This window comes from Chiloscyllium punctatum, chromosome 22 (genome assembly GCF_047496795.1).
Source record: "Chiloscyllium punctatum isolate Juve2018m chromosome 22, sChiPun1.3, whole genome shotgun sequence".
In the NCBI taxonomy this organism is placed as follows: domain Eukaryota; kingdom Metazoa; phylum Chordata; class Chondrichthyes; order Orectolobiformes; family Hemiscylliidae; genus Chiloscyllium; species Chiloscyllium punctatum.
In genome coordinates, this window is record NC_092760.1 from 62,007,060 (window position 1) to 62,021,324 (window position 14,265).

Sequence of the window (14,265 nt, forward strand, 5' to 3'; positions counted from 1 at the left end):
TTTTGTGGACCTTTCAAGGGTGAAATTTGGAAACACGTGCTCGCACAAAGGGTGACGGAAGTTCAAAACTCTCTTCTGCAAATAGTGAGTGATGCTTCATCAGTTGCTAATTGTAAATTGGAGGTTGAAAGAGTTTTGTAAACTTGAGGGACATGATAGCCTCTCCCAGGTCCTATTTTCCTAGTATCACAGTCGCAGAGCTTCCTTCTATGATTATTGGTCCTCAAGCCGGCAACAGTGGTGTAATTTCTCTAGATCCATTAAATACAGCGTCAGTTGCTTCATTTTATTTTTCAGAGTGAGACGGTGCTTCTGAATAAATTGGATGGTGAGGCTTTGATGAGTGCCGAAAACTCTTGCAACGTTAGCTCTTCGCCTGACAAGCCCCCAGGTACCTTGACTTCATTGCCTCGGAGAATCCTAAACTGGCCTCTGCAGGCCACCAGGGTGCTGCTTGACGTCCCCAGGCACCTGTCTAACTGGATGCATGGTGTTCTGCATGCCACTAGCTGCCACTTGAGGGACAATGCATACAACTACAGCTACCTGTATGAGTTACTAAGTTTGAGCGTGCCTCTGCTGTATGTGCAATATGAAGTCCTTCTACACATGTGCCAAGAAGCAGACTCCTCAACAGACCACCTGATCGAATGGGTGCACAATACCCTCAGGGGGTTCAAAATGAATTGAAGTGCCGTTTACTTAGCCTGACCCCGCTTGATGTTCGTGTCAGATTGTGCAGGTTTGATTTTAATATAAGGTGACAAAACACAATCGTACCGAAAGTTATTTATTTAAAATTGAAACCAACAAATCACTGTATTTTGCAGCATTGGACAATCAAACACTGTATCAGGTACACAAAGGTTTTTTGCAATACTGATTTACAATTTCAGCAATAATGTTTGCAATAATCATGTTCCCAAAATTCCCACAGTTTTTACAAGATTCAAATTGATATTGTTCTTCATTAAATTGTTTACATTGTTACATTAGACTCATTTGTAGGGAAGGGTGTAAAGATTTTTTAAATTCCATGACAGAAATGTAAAATCAGAAAAAAGAATCCAATGACTATAAGTTTCCTCATTGTTTACTATCCTAACCAGTAAGAGAAGTGAAAGTACCTCTAATGAACAATGTCAGTTTACTTATTTAGGCAGTTATCATTAAAACTAGTACAAGGTCCAGTGTAATTAGATAAAGGTTTTAGAATTGGCAAGTTGTCCAGCTGGCCCTTTATACAAACACTTGACATTTTGATGACGTCTGATATTAGCTACAGATTACCAAGATTTATCAATGTATGTTTACGTTGCAAGCATACTGTTGGTGTGAAGCAATTTTCACCCACACTCATGCAAAACTGGTGGAAAGGCAACCTGGGGTCGGGGCTTGGCTGGATGTCAGCGTGAGTTAGAGTCAGACTCCTTTTCCATCCCGCTAGACTGTCTGAAGGGTCATTCCTGACCCTGGATTTTAGTTTAATTTATGTTACAGCTGCAGCTTTAGCTGCAACGTGAATCCACTTTTGTCAAGTGTAATTTGCAGCAAATGACTTCTGTTTTGTTGGTAAACAATGTGACACTTGTGAATGATTTTAATATTGCTGTGTAGCTTTATGTGAAGCAACTGTTATGACATGTTCCTTGTGCCTGATGCTGTGGTTACCTTTTTAACTGACCAAAACCTCGAGGTCTGTGCAATCATTTTAAATTGTTGTTACAAGTTGTTTTTGCAGAGTCTGCCAGTAGAACACTTGATCAGTATTTGATTGCTGGAGTGTTGTGTAAAAGGACTACTCAGCCAACAGACAAAACAAACCAAAATCTAACAGTCGTGAACTTGATCCGTTCGAAGTGTGGGATTGAGCTGCCTGGAATCCCTCTTGTTGCTATAGGGTAGGCAATGAGAGGTTGGGATCCCATGGTGGGAATCAGAATAGGATCAACTTATATCTGGAATTTTTGGTAACAGATTGCAATCAGAATTTGCACTGGCTAGATCTGTAGTAGATGTGTTTTTAAAGACTGTATGATCATGAGAGACATCTATTATCAGTGCCCTCCTGTTTACCGAGACTAATTCAGATTGTACTGTGTTTTACAATCTTGTTCTCTTTCTTTCTTCGCCTGCCTTCTCCTGTTGCTTGCAATTTGCTGCATCCCTCATTATGCTGCAAGGTTCTGACTAGATTTACTTCTCGTTATTGGTCATTGGCCATGTTTATGGACTTTTCATCAAACCTGCATAACTCATTGTACTCTGTGCCAGCAGACAATGCACGAGTCTGATGGTCTTTTTCGTTACTCTCTAACCTCTTGGCATTCAGTAATTGCAGCCTTAACCAAAAACAAAATAAATAACTTCCACGCCTTTTGAAGTTTTGAAAATAAAAAGAAGACTTTAGGATTAATTGGCCAAATTACAGCTTGCTGGTGGATGCAAAAGCCAATTACAAATTCCTGTTACCACCCTGTTAATAAAATTTAATAAGTCTTTTCAATATACTTTAACTTTGTTTTAAAATCAAGGGAAGTCAACCATCTTCTTTCAGAAGCATGCAAAGCACTAATTAGATGCAAGACTTAACTTGTATATCTTTTAATAGTAACCATGCTTCACTGCAATGTTCTTTTAAACTCACTATATTATGATAGAAATGCAGGATTTAAACAAGCTCTATGTTCTAAATCAGAAGAAAAATTGTAAAAAAAAAAGAATTATCTTCGAAATTTGAAGAAAAATTGAGAAGAAAGAATACTTTACCTAAGATTTGCATTCTGAATTTGAAGAAAATAAAATAAAATGGGGGGAAAAAAGTTAGTTTTTTTTCCTCCTAAATGTACTTTGTTTCTGGGCAGCCCTTTAAGTTTAATAAAACTTCCAAACTCCACTATGTGATAATTAACCGTACATGCATTAGGTGAAACTCCTTGTTTTAAGTGCAAATAAAGTTGGTTAGCTCCCTCCATTGATTACTGGATTAAGGAATTTCAGTTGTCCATACTGGGCACATTCATGCTAAACATCTTTGACTCATGTTCCCCTAGACAGCTGAATTTCAGGGATCTGGGGCTCTTCCTTAGTTAACTACAGTCAGTCCTGTGATATCTTCCTCAGTGATATGAATATACCAAAGCGCCATTTGTATGTGGAAAGAGATCCTGTTTGATTTTAATGGACTGACTAGGAACATTTTAACAGCAGAAGCACTGTGTGTACTAACTGACTAAATGAGCTTGCATAATCCCATTGCATCCTTTTTAATAAAATAACTCAACCCTTTTATTGCATGATCTGCAAAAGGCTCATCTTGATTTACAATTAAACTTATTTCCACTTTCAAGCCAGTGCACTATATATTTTCCTATATCTTCTGTTACAGACTCCACATACCTTTAAAGGATGAGAATCAAAGGCTATTTTAATCCCAATTCATCTGAAAAAGGTTTAACAGAAGGGTTCCTATTTCATAACAGAATGCAAATAAGGCAAATGTTTGTGAATACGTTTTTTAAGAAAACTGTTTTTTTTTAAAGTTTCACAATCAGTCCTGTATTTTGCACATGATGGAATGTGTCAAGATTTATTTATGAAACCCAAGCCTGTAAGCGTATAATAAATTAAAATAGATGCTTTGTAAAGTATGCTCTGTCTCTTTCTCTTCTTTCCTGATGAATTTGTTCTGCTGTAAGTTACTCTCCACACCTTGCTCCTAAAGTCATGGGTGAGCTCTTAATTTCAAACCATCGACAACCGCGAAACGTTTTTGTATCAGGCTTCACCCAAAGTGTCACAAAATTGTGTAATGTTAGCCTGAGATTCAGTCATAACTTGGTATTTGTTCAGTTAACAAAGCATGTCATGTCACTGTTAAAATTGTAAATGGGTTAAAATTGGCCAATGGCAATTTGGTGCAGCCAGAGTCCTATATTTAACATGAATTGCACTCCAGTATCTATAACACTCTTTGAACCCTTCCGACCCATTCCCACACATTGAGGAAGATTCCTTGTTACTGTCACCCAACTCGAATCGATCAATTCAGACTTGACATTTTCAGTTATTTGATTGCTTTACTGAGGATAGAGTGCCACATCTTCACTGCCCTATGATTTCAGTATGTAAGGACAGATGCTTCAATTTATTCATACCATCCCAACCCCATCAGTCAACAAATGCCCTCATGTGTCTATCCTTAGCATGAATCAGTCTTTCTGTTTACAGCTGAATCATGAACCAGTGAACTCTATTTCACAAATTGTTGCTAGCTGATTGTTGATCTCCTAAGAAGAAACAGAATTGAAATTGAACAAAAAATGGCCTGCATTTCTATGGCATCATTCATGCCCCCCAGGACATCCCAAAGTGCTTTAGAGTCAGTGATATAGTTTTGAGTTGTAGTATTGGTCACTGTTGCTGTGTTGGAAACACAGCAACAAGTTTGCATAGGGGAAGATCCACATGCAGAAATGAGATAAATGACCAATCTGCTTTTGCAGATATACTCTATCAAAACCAGCTGAAAAAGATCAGCCATTTTTTAAATGTGCATCAACTTTTAAAAACATTTTGCAGAATTAACATTAAGTCCCTCCAGACCATTTGGCTAGGCACAACATGATATTGGTCTTGTCTGTTCCAGTACTTGAGAGAGTGTTCCCATATATTGACATTGATTGAGTGATAACTATTGGCAAGAATGCGAGTGCAAATTCTTCTACCCTCCTTTCAATTGGTGGCTGTGATAGCTGCTAAATCCACCCAAAGGGCAGAGAGGATCTTGATTTTATATTTCATTTGTTAAACATAAACAACAATAGCTCAGATTTTCTCAGCACTGTTCCACCAATAGTGCAGCGCTCTCTCAGTACTGACCCTCTGACAGTGCAGTGCTCCCTCAGTACTGACCCTCTGACAGTGCAGCACTCCGTCAGTACTGACCCTCTGACAGTGCAGCACTCCATCAGTACTGACCCTCTGACAGTGCAGCGCTCCCTCATTACTGACATTTTGACAGTGCAACACTACCTCACTACGGACCCTCTGACAGCGCAGCACTCTCTCAGTACTGACCCTCCAACAGTGCAGTACTCCCTCAGTACTGCCCCTCCTACAGTGCAGCACTCACTCAGCATTGCCCCTCTCACAGTGCAGCATTTTTCAGTACAGTTAACACTCCTGTAGTGCTCCAGTGATTGTGCAATTCTCCATCAATACAACACAACATTTGTCAGGGCAATTCTTCTGAAAGTACAACATTCCATCAGTACTGCCCTACAATTATATAATTTTCATTCATTGTTTCACCACCAACAGGGTAGTGTTTCCGCAGTACTGTTCCTCCAATGTGCAGTGTCTCTCCCATAAAAATGCAGCATTCCTTCAGTGTCACATCTTTGAGAGTGCCATCCCTTGAGTGCAATGCTCCCTCAATGCTGCTTCTCAGTATTGCCATGATAGTACCTTCTGACAGTGCAGCACTGCCTCAATGTTTCCACCCAGCAGTGGGGTGTTCCCTTAGCAGTACACTGGCTGTATTGGCCTGTACTTTGTGCTTAAGTCTTGGAGTGGAATCTGATCAGGTTTCGTTTTGATCCATCAGCCACTGACAGTTTTAAATTTTGTATGTTTATAACATTAAGGCTTAATGGCTGCTCACCTCAGTATTGACTCTCCGACAGTGCAGCACTCCCTTACTACTGACCACAGTAAAAATGTGAGAATCCAGGATTTTTAAAAATGCCTTATAGTCTTAACACTTTGGCTTACAATTGATCTAACTTGACGAGACAAAACAGCTGAACAATGCCCTAAAGATACTGGCCAATCTTGTAGCTATTCCAGTGACAAAATGGTGAAAAACACAAGGATAGACCTGATAAAGTTATCAAATGTTTTGAGCAAAATTCTTCCAAATTTGTCACATGTTGAATATGAGTCATGACTGGATCTGAGGCTCCCCTTGGCCTGTCACTCTTGTGACTGTATCAGAACTAATTTGTGCTCACTCACGTCTTCTAACAACAGTGGTCAAGAGTCCTCTGTTGTTATTAATCTACATTGCTTTCCTCCTGATGCAGGTGACCTTGGTGGGGTGTGCTGCATGAGTTACCTCCCAGCACCTCGGTATGATGTTTTTACTGATGCAGCTCTGTTCAATTCTTGCTTTTGGTTTGGGGATTTTTCATCATGAACTTCCTCTGCTGTGTTGAGAGAGCCACGAAGAATCTTCTACAAGTACCTCTTTGGAATGTAGGTTTACCCTTGTGACAGAGAGTGTTTATGCAGGATATAAATCATAGGATTGTGTCTGTGTCAGCTCTTTGAATGAGCTATCCAATTAGTTCCATTTTCCTTCTTCCCACAGCTCTACAAACCGCAAATATTTAATCCAAATTATTGTTGAATGTGCTTCCAACTTGATTAACTCGTATTGCTGATTCTTGCAACATGCTGAGTATAAAGGTTTAACCTTCTTTCCCTCCTATATATTGTATCCATAATCCTCACTCTTAAGTCCTTATGTTTTCACCATCTTGTCACTGGAAACAGTGCCTCCTTATTAACTCTATCAGGCAGTTTGTAGCTCCATTGACTCGATGGGTTGGTATGCAATGCAGCATGATGCCAACAGTGAGCATCAATTCTTATACCAGCTGAGTCTCCTTCTCAACCTCTCCCCTCACCTGAGACCTGGTGATCTTCAGGGTTAAACCACCACCAGTTGTCTCTCTCTCTCTCTCTCTCTCTCTCTCTCTCTCTGGCGGATGAGAGAGTAGTCCCTATGGTCTAGTAAGAAAACTTTACTTACTCTATCACAATATTGAACAGATCTGTTAAATCTCTCCTCCTTCCCATGGAGGTGAGCAATGCCAGCTTCTTCAGTCTCTCCATATAGCTGAAGTTCAATGAAACCATTACAATGAATCTCCTCTCTAAGACATGAGGCTCCTTTCTAGTTTGAGATGACCAGAACTCGATGCAATTACCCTCGCATGATGGTTCCTTGATTATGATGTTGACCACAGGAGGTCATGAAGGCTTGTGGGTCTAGAAGAGACACATCCCGAAGACTCAGGGCCATTCAGAGTGAAGAATAACTGTTGGCCTTAGCAGTACTGTCCACATCCTGACAGAATATGAACAAAGCCCCCACTTGATTGCAATGAATAGATTTACTTCTGAACTTAAGGAAGATAATAAAAGACCAATAAATTCCAGAGGATGGAGATTCAAAGTCCGAAAGAAGTGCAAGTAGTTCACAGGAGTAGAAGACTTCAATATTTTAATGTTAGTTTTCTGGGAATGTCAGTTAATGTAACACACTCACGCAATAAGGTTTGTGTAGAGTTTTATTATATAACTTGTGAATTATGCAGTTTTGATTAAACCCGTGGAGTCTGCAGTCAATTGAAACATGTATGAGACTCAAACAAGCCAAAAGATTAGAAAGCCACTCCTGGTGAATCCTTCTTCCTTTATTTTCAAAATCATTGGTAAAAGGATTTGAAGGGAATTTGAGGTGATTTTTTTTTAATCGCCTGAAGGATGACATGAGTCTGCCTGAATTGTGATCTAAAGTAGAAACCTACATCACATTGGAATAATATTTGGAAATATATTTGAAGTGCAGAGCTGGAAAACAGGAATAGGCTGTGTAGCCTTTTTTTTTCTCAAGATAGCACAGAAATGATGTGCCAAATGGCCTTTTGCATTGAAAAGAAGTAATCAAAGAAATTCTGTGTTTGCCATTGGCACAGCTGTAAGAGTTGGAATAAGAGATTGATACAGCACAGAATGAAGTCATTCCCTTGAAATGCCTTAGCCAGCTCCATAACAGGGCTTTCAGATTAATCCCACTCTCCTGCAAATTTCCTTTTGTAAGAATTAATCTGGTTTAGTTTTGAAAGTTACTGTTGAATTTGTTTCCAAACACCAAGCAACTCCTTCTGAGCTCCCTTCAGCAGATCGAACTCGAGCATTTCTTACAACTGTTCTACACTTTTAAACTTAAATTCTAAACTGCACCTGTATGCTTTACTGTGTCTGAGGTTTTTTTCACTCTATGATCTCCTATACTGCTCACAAACAAAACTTTTCACTACACTTCAGTACACATTATAATAAATCAAATCAAGAAGATTTTATTCCTCATCTTCAGAGATTTGGTGCGTATTCAATGGGTTGAATGGCCTGCTTCCGGACTTTAGGTATTCTATGATCTCCTGAAGGTACTTTTGCCACTGACCTTTAATCTGTATCCTCTGACTATTGGTGCCCCAACTAGTGGGAATAGTTTCTCTTGTATTTTTTTCTAGTCTACAACCTACTGAGCTTGGCTTTAACAAAACAAATTCCACTGAAAAACTAAATTTTAACAGGAAAGATTGCTTACTAAGGAGGTGAAGGGTAGTTTAAGGGTTAAATAAGAAGTTTATAATGTTACAACAAATAGTAATAGGTCTGAGGACAGGGCACGTTTTTGAAATCAGCAAGAAGACTAAAAGGTTAATTTGGAAAAAAATCCAAGCATTCACCAGTTAAAAATATAAAAATAGATTGAGATTTATTCAGATATAATAAAATGAAGAGAGTAGCTAAACAAAACATTGATTCATTAGAATCAGAGACAATAGAAATGACAAAAAAAAGGTGTATGAACAAATATTTTATGTCATTGTGGAAGTCACATATTCCATGTCAAACAGCTGGCAATGTGAGGTGCACACAAGGGAGGAAATTAAGGGAATCAACATCAAAGAATAATATTGGAGAAATGAAAGGGACTAATGTCTGACAAATTGTCAAAGCCTGATAGCCTCAATTCTCAGGCTTTAAAAAAAAGGCTGCAGGGATAGTGGAAACTCTGGCAATAACTTTCAAAAATTCCTTGGAATCATGAAGGGTCCCAGCAGCTTATAAGTTGACAAATATATATCAACTATTTAAGAAAGGAGGAAGAGAGAAAACAGACCAACATTTGACAGAAAAGCGATGAAGTCTGTTGTTAAGGAAGTTATAACAATGTATTTAGAAAATCATAGTATGGTACAATAAGACATAATTACATGGTTTTATAAAAGGGAAATCATATGTTTGACAAAACACATTGGTGTTTTTCGAGGATGTAACTACTAGGAACCAGTGATGTAGTGTGTTTGGGTTTCCAAGTGTGAACACCAAAGGGTAATACACAAGTTAAGGAATCATGGAGCTGGAGTGATATATTGGCATGGATAGTGATTGGTTAATGGACAAGAAGCAGAGAGTTTGTAAATCATGATGTGAAGTATCATAAGGATCAGTACTGGGAGTCGACTATTATAATCTGTATTAATGACTAGGACAAAGAGACAAGAGTGGTGTACCTAAGTTTGCTGATGATATAAAACTAAGTTGGATTGTAAGCTGGATATAAAGAGGCTATAAAGAGATATAGAGTGGTTAAGTCCAGGGGAACATGACACAGATAGTATGGGATTTTTCATTTTGGTCAGAAGGATAGAAAGGCAAAATATTTTTTAAACGGCATGAAACTTGCAAATATTGTTGTTCAGAGGGACTTGGATGTACTTGTGCGTGCAACACAAAATTGGCATTCAAGACTGGAAATCTGGTATGAGACTAGGACCTGAGGGCACAGCCTGAGAGTAAAGGGAAGACCTTTTAGAACAGAGATTAGGAGAAACTTCTTCAGCCAGAGAGTAGTGAACCTATGGAATTCATTGCCACAGAAGACTGTGGAGGCCAGGTTGTTGAGTATATTTAAGATGGAGATAGATAGGTTCTTAATTGTAAGGGTTATGGGAAGAAAGCGGGAGATTGGGCTCGAGAACTTTATCAGCCTTATCAGGCTCAATGGGCTGAATGGCCTAATTTCTGCTCCCATGTCTTATGGTCTTATCTATTTGGAAATGAAGTAGCATGTTGGCTTTATTGCAAATATTGCACTACAAGAGTAAATGACAAGATTACAACATTTGGCATGATTGTATAGGGCTTTGGTGAGATCACATCTGGGATGCTGTGTGCAATTTTGGCCCCCATATTTAAAGAAGGAAATATTTGCATTAGAGGGAAAATGTTCTAGATTTATCTGTGAGAAGAGAATGGTGAGAGGTTGAGAGTAAATTGGGCCTATACAATCTGGAGTTTAGAAGAATGAGAGGTAAACTCCTTGAAATATGCAAAATTCTGAAGCAGTTTGATATGGTAAACATTAAGAGGTTGCATCTGTTGTCTAGGGAATCTAAAACATAGTGGGTTGGGGTTACAGTCTCAGTATAAAGAGCCTTTCATTTAGAACAGATTTGAGGAGAAATTCTTTGCTCAAAAATCTGAGAGTTTTTCGCATACTAGAAGATTATGGATGTTCCATCACTGAATATATTTAAGGTTGAGACAAACAGATTATTTTTCTGTCAGGGAATGAAGAGATAAGAAATGCAAATGGAAATTGAATCTAAAGATCAGACATGACTGTATCGGATGCAGAGCAAGCTTGATGTATCATTTGGTCTCCTCAATTCTCATTACTTATATTCCTTTATCTTTTATGTTGTTAATCACAGTTCCTTTAATAAGCACCTGGAAGCTCTTGGACAAGATGTTCTAGAGTTCAGAACCTTGACATCAGGGTCAGTTATGCATCAGAAACCCACACTGTGATGAAAACCTGTGAAGAGTTGATAAGGAGTGGCCAGTGGATATGATTTATTTTGACTTTCAATAAGGTTGCAGATAAGAGATTATCATGTGAAGTTAAAGCACATGGGATTTGGTGTAGCATACTGACATGGATAGAGAGCTGATTGGCAGATAGGAAGACTAGGACCCGTGGACACAGCCTTAGAATTAGAGGGGGTCATTTCAGAACAGAAATGTGGAGACATTTCTTCAGCCAGAGAGTGGTGGGCCTGTGGAATTCATTGCCACGGAGTGCAGTGGAAGCCGGGACGCTAAATGTCTTCAAGGCCGAGATTGTTGGATTCTTGTTGTCTGGAGGAATTAAGGGCCACGGGGAGAACGCTGGTAAGTGGAGCTGAAATGCGCATCAGCCATGATTGAATGGCGGAGTGGACTTGATGGGCCGAATGGCCTTACTTCCACTCCTATGTCTTATGGTCTTATGGAAATGGAGAGTAGGCATAAATGGGTCATTTTCCAAGTGGCAGCCAGTGATTAATGAGGAGTTGCGGGGATCAGTACTTGGACCCCAGCTATTCATAAAATGTATTAATGATTCAGATGAGAAAACTATTTGGAATGTTTCCAGATTTTCATACTGGATGGGAGGGTGAAATGTGAGGAGGATGCAGAGATGCTTCTGCGCTTTGGGCAGGTTGGGTGAGTGGGAAAATGCATGGTAGATGAAGTATAATGTGGAAAAATATGAGGTTATTCGTTCTGACAGCCAAAGCAGGAAGGCAGATTATCACCTGAATCAGATTGGGAAAAGGTGGCGGGGGGGGGGGGGGGGGGGGGTTGCAATGAGACCTGAGAATCCGTGGACATCAGTCACTGAAAGTAAGCACAGATTTGAAGCAGTTCCTTATTCCTGCTTTTTCCCCCAGATTCTATAATCACTTTATCCCTGAGGAATAGACTTACTCCTTCTTGAAAACGTTCAGTGTTTTGGCCTCTACCACATTTTCTGCAGAGAATCGACAGGGTCACCATGAAGATGTTTCTCCTCATCTCAGTCCTAAATGGCTTACCTCTTTATCCCTAGACTGTGATCCCTGGGTCTGGACTCCCCATTCATTGGAAACATCCTTCTTGCATTTACCCAGTTTAGTCCTGTTAGAAGTTTATACGTTTCTATAAGATCCCCACGCCACCATTCTTCTTACCTCCAATGAACACCATCCCAACAGAACTGGTCAGTACCCCCACCCCAGGAATCAGTCTGGTAAACCTTTGTTGCACTCCTAGATTAAAGTGTTGCTGGAAAAGCACAGCAGGTCAGGCAGCATCTGAGGAGCAGGAAAATCGATTTTTCAGGCAAAAGCCCTTCATCAGGAATGAAGATTGTTCCTGATGAAGGGCTTTTGCCTGAAACGTCGATTTTCCTGCTCCTCAGATGCTGCCTGACCTGCTGTGCTTTTCCAGCACCACTCTAATCTAGACTCTGATCTCCAACATCTGCAGTCCTCACTTTTGCCTTTGTTGCACTCCCTCCATTGACAGAACGTCCTTCCTCAGTTAAGGAGACCAAAGCTGCATATAATTTTGGACGTCATACAATCATCGCCATTTTTCCACTTCAATTCCATCTGCCAACACTGTCCTGATATCCCTTCATTCTCAGCAACCTATTGAACATTGCCTTAAAGTTAACAAATAGGTGGAATCTTGTAGAGGTGACTATGGTCTTAGCAGCAGTTGAGGAGCTGCTGAGACCACATGCTGCCTCTTTATAACAGGTCCATACCCCAGGATCAGGAATCATGAATCCCCACACTACCAGCCAATCAGAGGCTGGAAAATCCTCTGCAGCATTGATAGGGTGGCAGATGTAGATTCACGGGACCAATAGTATAGAAAAAGATACTTCGGCCTATCAAATCTACACCAGTCAAAACCAACCCCACCAACTATTTTAAACTCATTTTCCATCACTTAGAGTCATAGAGACGTACAGCACGGAAACAGACCCTTCAGTCCAACTAGTCCATGCCGACCAGATATCCCAATCCAATCTAGTCCCACCTGCCAACACCTGGGCCCCATATCCCTCCAAACCCTTCCTATTCATTTACCCATCCAGATGCCTTTTAAGTGTTGCAATTGTACCGGCCTCCACCACTTCCTTGGCAGCTCATTCCATATTGATCTACTGAATTGTATGCCTTGGCATTGCAATTGCAATACTAAATATTTCTTAAATTTTATGAGGAATTCTACCTCTACTATCCACACAGACAGTAGGTTCCAGATATTTAGTGAAAATCACGCCCTGAGCAAAAATAATTTTCCTCACATTCCCAATAAACCTCCTACCACTTACCTGAAGGTCAGTCCAAGTAGCGACAGCAACAGTGCAAATGGGAGTGAACCTCGGGTGAACAAGAGTAGCAGGATAAATACCTGAGGAGTGGGGTCAGTGTGAATCTAGGGGTGAACAGCAGAATAAATACCTGAGGAGTGGGGTCAGTGTGAATCTAGGGGTGAACAGCAGGATAAATACCTGAGGAGCGGGGTCAGAGTGAAGCTAGGGGTGAACAGCAGGATAAATACCTGAGGAGTGGGGTCAGAGTGAATCTAAGGGTGAACAGCAGGATAAATACCTGAGGAGTGGGGTCAGAGTGAATCTAGGGGTGAACAGCAGGATAAACACCTGAGGAGCAGGGTCAATCTGAGTGAACCTGAGGGTGAAAAACAGGATAAACACCTGAGGAGCGAGCTTGCTTTCATTGTTTGAGGTATAGAGTATAAAAATTGGGATGTCATGTTGCCCCTGTGTAGAACTTTAATTAGGCCATATTTGGAATATTGTGCACAGTTCCGGTCACGACACTGCAAGAAGGATGTGGAGGATTTGAAGAGGGTACTGAAATGGTTTACCAGGATGTTGGCTGGTTTGGAGGGTATTACTAATGAGGAGAGATTAGAAAAACTTGGTTTGTTTTCACTTGAATGTTGAAGGCTGAGGGGCGAACTGATTAAAGTTTGGTAAATTGAGAGGGGTGGATAGAATAAACAGTCAGAGTCTCTTCCTCAATATAGAAAAGTTCAATTATTAGAGAACATAGGCTTAAGGGAAAAGGGGGTGAGTTTAAAGGAGATGTGAGAGGCAGGTTTTTAAACAGAGAGGGTAAGTGCCTGGAATGCACTGCCAAAGGAGACTCTGGAAGTCGATATAATAGCAACGATTAAGAGGCATCTTGACAGACACGTGAATGGGCAGAGAATAGAGGGATACGGACTGCAGAGAGACAAAAGGTATCATGTGTCGGTGCAGTCTTTGTGGACTGAAGTACCTGTTCTTGTGTTGTACTGTTCTTTGTTCATTAATGCCTCCATCAAGGGTAAAACTTTCTTCCTATGTCTATGCCCCTGGTAATTTTATACAGATCAGTCATGTCTCCCTGAGTCTCAAGTTGGCTGCTGCCAGTACTACACCCACCCGAGGCCTGAGATTGAGGCCCAGTGATGACGGGGTGGGTGTTTTGTGGCACGAGGATTGGTGGGGGGAGGGGGGGTGGGAGAGGCATTCAGAGCAAGAACAGGAGCCGGCTTTCAGTTTCCCCATCCCAG

General features: G+C 40.4%; 1 protein-coding gene across 14 annotated transcripts in view; it reads left to right on the forward strand.

The window, feature by feature from the left end:
* Window positions 1–14,265, forward strand: part of LOC140493717 (F-actin-monooxygenase MICAL2-like) — a 281,189-nt gene that overhangs the window by 168,319 nt on the left and 98,605 nt on the right. For 11 of the 14 annotated variants that reach the window (XM_072592483.1, XM_072592479.1, XM_072592486.1 and 8 more), the window contains 2 exons: window positions 19–84; window positions 298–391. In XM_072592483.1, coding sequence (XP_072448584.1) covers window positions 19–84; window positions 298–391 — 160 coding nt within the window. Of the gene's footprint in view, window positions 1–18; window positions 85–297; window positions 392–3,388; window positions 3,651–14,265 lie in introns of those variants that run through there. The other 3 variants (XM_072592492.1, XM_072592493.1, XM_072592485.1) reach the window with 3 other exon arrangements.